Consider the following 10,546-nt stretch of genomic DNA (forward strand, 5'->3'; position numbering starts at 1 on the left):
ACAGCAGTAGAATGCCTGGGATGGCTTTGTTGTTTTGGTGTTGGTTTGGTTTTTTCCCTGATCTATACTGTTTAGAGGGCATTTGTGGAAATCCAGTTTTGTTTATTCCTGCTGCTACTTTTATAGTGTCTAAATGGAAGTGTCCACCATTTATAAAAGACAAAAAAAAAATCCCAAAAAAATGGAAGGGCTGGGGGGGGGGAATGTTTACCAGTAGAATCATAGAATGGTCTGGGTTTGAAGGGACCTCCAAAGGCCATCTAGTCCAGCCCCCTCTGCAGTAAGCAGGGACATCCTCAATTACATCTGGCTTCCCAGAGTTGAGCCTCACCTTGAGTATCTCCAGGGATGGGTCCCCAACCACCTCCCTGGGCAACCTGTTCCAGTGTTCCATCACCCTCAAGGTAAAGAATCTGTTCCTAACATCCAATCTAAATCTACTCTTCTCTACTTTGAAGCCATTTCCCCTCGTTCTATCACTGCAGGCCTTTGTAAACAGTCTCTCTCTGTCCTTCCTTTAGGCCCCCTTCACATACTGGAAAGCTGCTATTAGGTCTCCCCAGAGCCTCCTCTTCTCCAGGCTGAACACCCCCAGCTCCCTCAGCCTGTCCTCTTAGCAGAGGTGCTCTAACCCCCTGATGATTTTCATGGTCCTCCTCTAGACCTGCTCCATCAGGTCCATGTTTTTCCTGTATTGAGGGCTCCAGACGTGTGCATGGTACTCCATTAGGCCTGGCAGATCAAGCCAGCTTTGGAAAAATGATTCCTCTCCTGTGCCCATTTGTATTTATTCTGACCAGTTATTTCAAAAGCATTTCTTCCTAAATAAATCATGGTCTTGCCAGATATGTTAATGGTTCTGAGTCTGAAAATAAGTAGGCAGTCTTCTCCATAACACTGTCCTTTTTATAAAGCTGATATTTCATCCAGTTTGAGGTGCTATATCCAGAACTGGATTTTCTTTTTCTTGGTATTCCATGGGTAGTAATAAATAGCAATGCAAACACACAGTATCTTTGAAACAGTAGTTTATTTTGGGGGAGGGAGGGGGGAAATTAGCATCAGTAGCAGTTTTAATTAGCCCTGTAAGAACTTGCATCTTGCCATTTTCTATGATCCTATGATTTTGGGTACTGTCTCCTTTTAAATGAGGAATGTGTTTTAGAGGGGAGGGAGAGCAGAGGGAAATAGGCTTTGTTTTAAAAAGGACTCTTACAGGAAACTGCATGTTTTGTGTCTTAAGGGTTATTTTGAAAGCTGCAACATACACAGAAACAGGATAGCAGGTTTTGAAGTGAAAGCTTATGCCAATCCCACAGTAGTTCGGTGTGAAATCCATCACGGCCAGACCGGAGGAATCTACGTTCATGAAAAAGGAAGAGGACAGTTCATAGAGAACAAAATCTATGCAAACAATTTTGCAGGTGTTTGGATTACCTCAAACAGTGACCCAACAATAAGGTATAGTTTTCTTCCTTTATTTTATTACTTAGGAGGTGTGATGGGGATGGGAAAAGGGCAATTTGATTTTGCTTGCATAAAACGAAATGTTAAATAGTCCTGCTAAGTTGCTGTCTGTGTTTGCTTGAACTGCTCTTTTAATTTGCATATGTACTTGGATGTATGTATTGCTCAAAGTGACAGAATCTAAATTTTCTGTTTGCAATCTGAGCATTGTAGAGTCCTGGACACACAGACATGTCTAGAGTTGTACAGTGCAGTACAGTAACCCCATAACGTGGCTACTTTTGTTTCCTAGGGGCAATGCAATTTTTAATGGGAATCAAGGTGGTGTTTATATCTTTGGTGATGGAAGAGGCCTTATTGAAGGAAATGACATTTATGGTAAGCTGATTTGTTTGTTGCATCTTGAATTCTGAGGAACAACAAAAAATGGGGATTTATGTTGTATTAACTAACATTGTTTTGGTGAACAGGTAACGCATTAGCAGGAATACAGATTCGAACAAACAGCTGTCCCATAGTTCGACACAACAAGATCCATGATGGGCAGCATGGTGGAATTTATGTAGTAAGTATTGTCTACAAACAGGTCTAACATTTTACTGCTTTCTGTTCCTACAAGTGTTGGGAAAGGGTACTCTATGTAAAATGCTGGATTGTACAACCATGAAGGAATCTCTTAGGTTATAAATTAAATGAATTGTAACAGATTGAAGCTGCTGCTCTCGTAGTGTTATTTGTGAACTTCTGTTGGAGTCTCTCCTGTCCCTGTTGAAATGAGAAGTCCAGAACTGTGAACAGAGCACTCCAGGTGTGGTCTCACCAGGGCAGAGTAGAGGGGCAGGAGAACATCTGTTGACCTCTTTGTACACTCTCCTTGATGCACCTCAGAAGACTGTTGGCCTTCTTGGCCACAAGGGCACATGCTGGCTTGTGGTGAACTTGGTGTCTACCAGTGCTCCCAGATCCTCCATGGAGCTGCTTTCCAGCAGGTCAACACCACACCTGTACTGGTGCAGGGAGTTTAGTGACCCTGTCTCAGCAGGGAGGTTGGATTAGATGATCTCCAGAGGGTCCCTTCCAACTCCCATCACTTTGTGATTCCCTAATGCTGCAAGTGTGCAGCTTCATCTGTTCATTCTGTGAATCTAACCAGAGCAGCTTGCCCTGACCAAGGATATACTGTTGCTTTACTTACACACAAACAGGTAGTAAAGAGACCTTAAGAGATGTGTCTTTTTTTTTTTTTTTGTCAGTCTGGTGAACAGGGCTGGGTGTAGTGCTAGTGCCACAGCATTCATCTGATTGCATGGTACTGTGGAGGTATCTCTTCTACCACAGCCAGCAGAGGTTTGCAACTGATACTGCAGAGCATAGGAAAGGGGAGAGGGACTTTTATTTAAGAGCCTGTGGTGACAGGACAAGGGGGAATGATTTTTAAACCAGAGCAGGGCAGATTTAGGTTGGACATCAGGAAGAAGCTCTTTACTGTGAGGGCAGTGAGACACTGTGGAAGGGGTTGCCCAGAGAAGTTGTGGACACCTCATCCCTGGACCTGTTATAAGAGCAGGGTGGGTGAAGCCTTAAGCACCCTGGCCTAGCCCTGCCCATGACAGTGGGGTTGGGACTAGATGATCTTTAAGGTTCCTTCCAACTGAAGCCATTCTCTGTTCTATGAATATAATGATTGGCATATAAACTGTGCTTAGTTTCATGGTAACCACTCAAAATCACATGCAAATATGTCCTGAAAGAGAATTCCTTTCCGTGGTGGGTTGAAATTACCCCCCAAAATAAAACTGCCAGACTAGCTCAGTTGGAAAGCAAATGAAGCTATATTTACAAGCAGACTGCAATCTAGAACCGCAATGGATATGTACAAAATATACAATATTTACATGTATTTACAATTTATAAACAACACAAGAACCCCCCTGGACAAAACCAGGGGCTTACCAACAGCTTCCCCTTCTCTGATCCCTTTCCCCCCCTGTGAAAGGTAAAAGAGAGAGAAGAGCAGAGAGTAGGTTGTTAGTGCTTAGCCACAACAAAGAAACACAGCCAAGGTCAGCAAGCAACCAGCTAGTATCTGCTAGAGCAAAGAAAGAGAAAAGAGAGTTAGTTCAGTTTATACAACTATCTTTTTGTTAGTTATCAGACCAATGGGATTTTAGACTTTATCATTATTTTCCCTTTTACATCCAGTGGTAATTTATTTACATTCTACCACTTTCTACTCAATCTGTGGAAAATTTTCCTAGGCATCAGCCTAAAACTGCCACACTTCCCCGCAATAAAGCAGCAGTCTTTGGGGTGGATGGGGTAGAGCCAAGAAGGCAGTATTTGATGTTTGCAGGTTTTCTCAGCTCTTCCACTGTCTTTCCTTTCTTTAGCATGAAAAAGGACAAGGCGTGATTGAGGAGAACGAAGTTTACAGCAATACTTTGGCTGGAGTCTGGGTGACAACAGGGAGCACTCCAGTCTTGAGGAGAAACAGAATACACAGCGGGAAACAAGTGAGTTTTGCTCTGTGGTTACAAGTGGGGGCCATAGAGAAGAAAGTTCTTCTGTGGGTTTTTGCTTTGTTGTGTTGGAACTAATCCTTTTCATTCTCCATGTGTTAGGTTGGAGTTTATTTTTATGACAATGGCCACGGCGTTTTAGAAGACAATGACATCTACAATCACATGTACTCAGGGGTTCAGATAAGGTAAATTGTCTTCTGATCCTATGTCACAACAGATGTAGCTTGATTGCTGTTCTCTTTTTTTGGTCTTTTTTTCTTTTTTTGACTCTTCTTGCCCTTCTGTCGCTAAAAATAGAACTTTTTGAAAACCAATCTGTGTGAATGATCTTCTGCTTCAACCCAACGACAGCCTGGATATTGACGCAGAATGTCTGGCCCCTGAAGTGTGGAAAGCTTAAAATGTGTTTGTGTGTTTAGACATAACCATATTTTAGCAAGCTTTTTCAGCAGTGAGATCTGTGAGGCATTTCTGTAAGGGTGTTTGAAACGTTTGGCCATTTTAAAATGTCTTCTCTGCTCACATTTCTCTCCAGAACTGGAAGCAACCCCAAAATTAGACGCAACAAGATCTGGGGTGGTCAGAACGGTGGTATTCTTGTCTACAATTCTGGTAGGTTTTTTTCCTCATCTTTATCCAGAATTGGTTTATGTTCTGCAATATTACCTCTTCCCATTTATTACCCTTTTTGATGTGTTGTTTTGTTCCCCCCCCACGCTTTCTTCAATTCTAGGGCTTGGATTTATAGAAGACAATGAAATTTTTGATAATGCAATGGCTGGTGTATGGATTAAAACAGACAGTAATCCTACACTAAGAAGAAATAAAATCCATGATGGAAGAGATGGAGGCATCTGTATATTTAATGGGGGAAGAGGTAGGTTTCTTTCCCTTACTAAGAGTTTGATTTCAGATTAAGCAGTGTCCTTTTTATAGTGTTCTTTTAGAAACCTAGCTCCTGTCTTCTGAAGTAATTGAAGTTGTTATAACGAACTGATGCTTTTTAGCCTTAATTACATCAGCAATACTGAAATCTGTGGGAGGCAGAGAGGTTATTAATCTCCTCCCAAGATGACTGTTAGATTGCTGCTTAGGACAGTCCTTTCATCCCATCTGCTTTAGTAAGCTTTGCTGTTTGACTGGAAGACAGCTTTGAATTCGAGTCATGTAGCCAAAATCCTGTATCTGAACAGTTCAGGTTCTGCCAGTGTCAAAGATTTAGGGGCAAAAATGACAGATCTTTAAGGAATTTTCTTGTGTACTTAGAAATTGAAAAGTGGTTGTCCTCTGAAATGCCCCTGACTTTTGTATGTCCTGATACCAGCTCCTGATATTTTATAGGTACTGACTTGCTGTAAACGAGCTTTAATTTTATTTAAGCATTTAAAAATAATCCTGCCCCTGCAACCACAAAAAAGAAAGTTAAGCTTTGCTTTGGCAGGCAAGGATAGAAAGATGTTAGAAAGAAAAGGAAGCAAAATCTGGAAAGTGAAAAAGCCTTTAGTGTTCCCTCCAACTAAAAATAAAGATCCATGGGAGTTTTCTGTTTGTGCAAACAATCCCAAACTCTGTTGTGTGCAGTGAAAAAAATCTTTATTGTGGTGATACAGAGAGAGATGTACTTAGAATTGTATCCCTAAGTTCAGTGCTGTGGGTGGGTATTCCCCAAGTGAAAGGGATTGTCAGGCCGATGATACGGGAGGTCTTTGGAAAATACTTCACAGGACAGTTGTAAGGAAGGAAATGGTTCTAAGAAGCTGTAAGAGTGTGGTGTTTGTTGGTCTGCCTTAGGTCTTCTGGAAGAGAATGATATCTTCAGGAACGCTCAAGCCGGTGTTCTGATCAGCACCAACAGCCACCCTGTGCTAAGGAAAAATCGGATATTCGATGGATTCGCTGCAGGTTTGTGTTGCCTACATCCCATTTTGAGGTGTAAGGGCTTTGAGTAAACTCCTCACAAGCTAACTCTTGAGTTTCTTTACCCCACAGTCCGTAGACATTTTAACTGGGTTATCCTTCTAGAAATCATCTGGGGATTCAGAATTGTAGGCACCATCTCTTTACAGCAGTCTCTGGCATCACCAGCATGTTGAGAAACAGCAGCACCTAAGCTGTCTTCTCATTTTGCTGGGAAATATCTTTTTCACTATTTTATAAGCAATGGCTAAATTCATCTAGGATATACTTAGAGTTGATCTGCTGGATGCTGCTTTGAATGTTTTATCTGCTTGAAAACCTGGGAACCAGCAAATGGACATTTTTAAAGATGTTTGAATTGCATCTCAAGTTCAACTTTTCACTCCACAAACTTGAAAAATTACTCAAATGAGCATTTCTCCCTCCAGAAGAGATTAAGAATGTTTAATAGTGATCTTTGTGCAATTTACTGTTCAATGATCGCAGCTCCACACATCTTGCATTCCATTCCAGCTCAACAAAAATTGCATTCTGGAGTTTTTCTGCAGCTTGCTTTCAGAAGAAGCAGTTTTCTGAGGAAGAGCCTCTAAAGGTGTTGGTTAGGTGGAGGATAGGTTGCTGTCAAGAGCAGTCGTGGACAAGTGACTTGGGTTCAAAGCTAAGGTTTAAAGCAATTAGTTTTAGGTGCCCAGCTTGAGAACTTCTTTTAATAAGGCATTTTATAAAGGGGTAAGGTAGGTGGCACAAGAACTTTGAAACATCCATGATGAGCACAGGATTCAACAAAAAAATGTGAATCTGAGTCTGATAGCAAATTTCTGTGTCCTTTTCCTTTTCCCCCTGAGGTTATGCTGGGTTAAAAAAAAACCCAAAACCAAACTCAACAAGCTCGAGATCATGAGACAGGTACCAATGCACAATCCCTAAGGATTTTTAACCTCTTCCCACTTTGTTTTCTCCCCTGTCTTCCCCCTGACCCAACGAAGGTATTGAAATAACAAATCATGCCACTGCGACATTAGAAGGCAATCAGATTTTCAACAACCGCTTCGGCGGTTTATTTCTAGCGTCTGGAGTCAACGTCACGATGAAAGGTGAGCCTGGAGCCCTCCGTTGTGGTCTTTTTGTTTGCTGCTGGGGTTTGGGTTTGGTCATAGAAGCATTAGAATTAGAAGAGACCTTTAAGACCATCAAGTCCAAAGATAAACCTAAACCTGCCAAGTTCACCATTAAACTGGTTTGAGGTGCGCTCGGGGGGATGGACAGAAGATCTTGTAGCCGAATTAACAGTGAGGGTTATCAAATTTGCTATTCTCTGACATCATCTGAATGTTGGAGGTGAGCAGATCTAATTCTCACTCCTGTTCTGTTGGAAGAATACCTTCTTCCTAAAGTCCTCTGGGGAAAATCAGTGCTCCTGTGCCTTCCTAAGGGATGTGCAAAAATCCTTGTGGTAGGGCAGAAGCTTTCAGGTTTTAGGCTTCTCAACAGAAAACTTAAGCTGGTTAGTAAGGTTTGATTCTGTAACCATTTATTCACAAACCAGTTCACAGAGTATTTCAGTGAAGGCCTCTCAGGTATTTTACACACTGTGTGCAAAGAGGAATAATTTTCCTGGTATGAGGAGTACCCTGCACTGTCTTTGACTGTGGCATTGAGGATTACATGTGCTTAAATCCCACAACTCAAATGCAGGCACAGAGCTAAAACTGTTCCTAATGGGTTTAGATTTTATAAACAAAAGGGGAGGGAGTGGGGGAGCTCTGTTCTAATACCTCATGTAAAACAAGTCCTCAATCCAGGTGTAATTATATCTTGGCTCTTTTGTTTGGTGTTTTTTTTTTTCCCCCAACAGACAACAAAATAATGAACAATCAAGATGCCATAGAAAAGGCTGTCAGCAGAGGCCAGTGTTTATATAAGATATCAAGTTACACCAGCTACCCAATGCATGATTTCTACAGGTAACAGGGGTTTGGGCTTTTTTTTTTTGCTGTCACCTGCAGTAAGATTACCACATCAACCCCATTTCTTTTCCAGCAAGACCCCTAAAGCAGTTGCCAGGTGTCTAAGGCACAAGTGCATGCTCTTCCTTGGCTGCAAACAGGAGAGGCTTAAACAAGTTGCCATTGTCTGGAATTTACTGTGGGCTTGAGGACAATGCATAGTCACTGTGAGCCTAAGCCTGGGGGTTGCACAGCAGACTGCTTTTCCCAGACAAGCAACCCCAGGCAGGCCATCAAATCCATGGCAAAAACTGCAGCCCCTGCACATCCCTTGAGCCCTGTTCTGCCCCTGCAAATCCTCCGCATGCTGTACTGCGCATGCACATCCTCTGAGCACTGTTCTGCCCCTGCACCCCCCTTGTGTGCTGTTCTGCCCCTGCAACCCCCTTGCGTGTTCCCCCACTTCACCTCCCCTTGTGTGTTGTCCCCCTTTCCCCCTTGTGTGTTGTCCCCCTTCCCCCTGCCCCCCCCTCGTGTGGTGTCCCCCTTCCCCCCCTTCCCCCTGCCCCCCCCTCGTGTGGTGTCCCCCTTCCCCCTTCCCCCCCTTCCCCCTTCTCCCCCCTCGTGTGGTGTCCCCCTTCTCCCCCCTCGTGTGGTGTCCCCCTTCTCCCCCCTCGTGTGGTGTCCCCCTTCCCCCCCCTCGTGTGGTGTCCCCCTTCTCCCCCCCCCCCGTGTGGTGTCCCCCTTCCCCCCCTTCCCCCCCCTTGTGCGGTGTCCCCCTTCCCCCCCCCCTCGTGTGGTGTCCCCCCCCTTGTGCGGTGTCCCCCTTCCCCCCCCCCTCGTGTGGTGTCCCCCCCTTGTGCGGTGTCCCCCTTCTCCCCCCCCTCGTGTGGTGTCCCCCCCTTGTGCGGTGTCCCCCTTCTCCCCCCCCTCGTGTAGTGTCCCCCCCTTGTGCGGTGTCCCCCTTCTCCCCCCTTGCCTGTTCTGTCCCTGCATCCCCCATTGCGTGCTGTTCTGCCCCTGCTCATCCCTTGAGTGCTGTTCTTCCTCTGTAGCCCCCTCCCGCACCTTGCTCTTGATTCATGCCTAATGTCGATGCCCTTTCTTTCAGGTGTCACACCTGCAACACCACAGACCGCAATGCCATCTGTGTGAACTGCATCAAGAAGTGCCATCAAGGACACGACGTAGAGTTCATTAGACACGATAGGTACGTTTCCCAAGAGTGTGTGCTGGAGCTGTTTTGGCAGCAGGGGTGAAAGCAGAAACTTAAAAGAGCTCTCTTTCCTTGTAGGTTTTTCTGTGACTGTGGTGCTGGAACACTGTCTAATCCGTGTACACTTGCTGGAGAGCCTACACACGATACAGATACACTATATGACTCTGCTCCACCTATAGAATCTAATACATTGCAGCACAACTGAATTCCTTTCAGAAAGCAAGTCCTGCCATTCTAATATCATAACTGTTCAACCATTTTTTTTTTGGAGGAAGTTATACTTGCCCATTTCTGCAGAAAGAGACTGTATTAAAAGTGGATGTGTGAGGTGTTGACACTATGGAGCTCAACCTACCAAAAAAGAAAGTGGCAATATGTTGACTCAGGATAACAGAACTGGGCGTTTTAAGCATTACTGTGTAAACAAAAACAAACAAAAAAACAAACAAAAGACTTTGGAAGGGACAGAAGTGAAGAAAAAAAAAAAGAATGAAATAAAAACAAATGAAATAAAATTAAAAAAAAGCTGCAATTTTGTACAGATACCAACTTCTGCAAGCTGGTGTTTTTACAAGTAGCATTGAAGCGCAGTCCAAGTTGCAGTAGTACTTATTCTGTAGACAAGCAGCATTCTTTTGTTGCTGCCTTTATGGACATGGGTACCAATTGCTTTTGTAACATGGTTAAAAAAAAAAGAAAAAAAGATAAAAAAAGACAAAAAAAAACCCCAAACAAAAAATGTGAGCTAGCACTTCTGCATTTCTTTTTGATTTATTTTTTTTTAACATTTATTCAGATTGAGAAATATGATTTAATGCTTTAATCTCATGTAGTTTGTTTCTAATTTCAAGCAAAAAAAAAAAGACAAAAAAAATTACTCTTACTGTACTTGAATGTGTCCTGTTTTGTTAGCACACCTAGACTTTGCTGTAACTGTACTCATGTCCCAGTATCTACGTTCTTTCTATGAAAGAGAAAAACACTAATCTTAAATTATATCCAGCAATTTTTCTGGTGTCCTCTGAAGTTAGAATAATCTCCCTTTCCCTTGCCCTCCTCCCTCCCCCCCAGCAATAGTCTTATACTCAAACCACCCTAACAAACAACAAGCCCACCCCTCAACAAAACAAAGTGTTTTAATGAGACTTCCTAGCCTATAATGCACTATAAAACAAAGTTTTCCCCGCCCTGTAACTAAAAGTTTTGTGAAAAAGAAATTTTACTATGTTTTCAAGTACGCAGTAGAAAGTCTCCTCAAAACAGTCTTGTAAACTTTTACTCTGTTCATAGTTTTTTTTGAACAGTCTGGACATTACTTAAGGTAACCTGCTGGAAATGACAGCAAATTTCCTGCTCTAATGAAGCTGAGACAAGTATATCTACAGCCCTATACAGTTTCATAGCTTTTTTCCATTTATGTGTATTGGTGACAGTGGGTAATCAACAGCCTGAAAGTGTATGCATGTACCATAACA

The 10,546-nt window shown here is 43.0% G+C and overlaps 1 protein-coding gene across 1 annotated transcript in view; it reads left to right on the plus strand.

Moving 5' to 3' along the window:
* FBXO11 (F-box protein 11) overlaps positions 1–9,747 on the plus strand; it is a 42,345-nt gene extending 32,598 nt beyond the window's left edge. Inside the window, exons 11-22 of the mRNA XM_054399304.1 lie at positions 1,244–1,461; positions 1,760–1,845; positions 1,938–2,032; positions 3,858–3,980; positions 4,089–4,174; positions 4,525–4,601; positions 4,723–4,866; positions 5,781–5,891; positions 6,893–7,000; positions 7,762–7,870; positions 8,964–9,062; positions 9,147–9,747. Of these exons, the coding sequence (XP_054255279.1) occupies positions 1,244–1,461; positions 1,760–1,845; positions 1,938–2,032; positions 3,858–3,980; positions 4,089–4,174; positions 4,525–4,601; positions 4,723–4,866; positions 5,781–5,891; positions 6,893–7,000; positions 7,762–7,870; positions 8,964–9,062; positions 9,147–9,276 (1,386 nt within the window). The 3' untranslated portion in view covers positions 9,277–9,747. The remainder of the gene's footprint in view (positions 1–1,243; positions 1,462–1,759; positions 1,846–1,937; positions 2,033–3,857; positions 3,981–4,088; positions 4,175–4,524; positions 4,602–4,722; positions 4,867–5,780; positions 5,892–6,892; positions 7,001–7,761; positions 7,871–8,963; positions 9,063–9,146) is intronic.
* Positions 9,748–10,546: the final 799 nt, after the last annotated feature.

Source organism: Indicator indicator, chromosome 2 (genome assembly GCF_027791375.1).
Source record: "Indicator indicator isolate 239-I01 chromosome 2, UM_Iind_1.1, whole genome shotgun sequence".
Taxonomy (NCBI): domain Eukaryota; kingdom Metazoa; phylum Chordata; class Aves; order Piciformes; family Indicatoridae; genus Indicator; species Indicator indicator.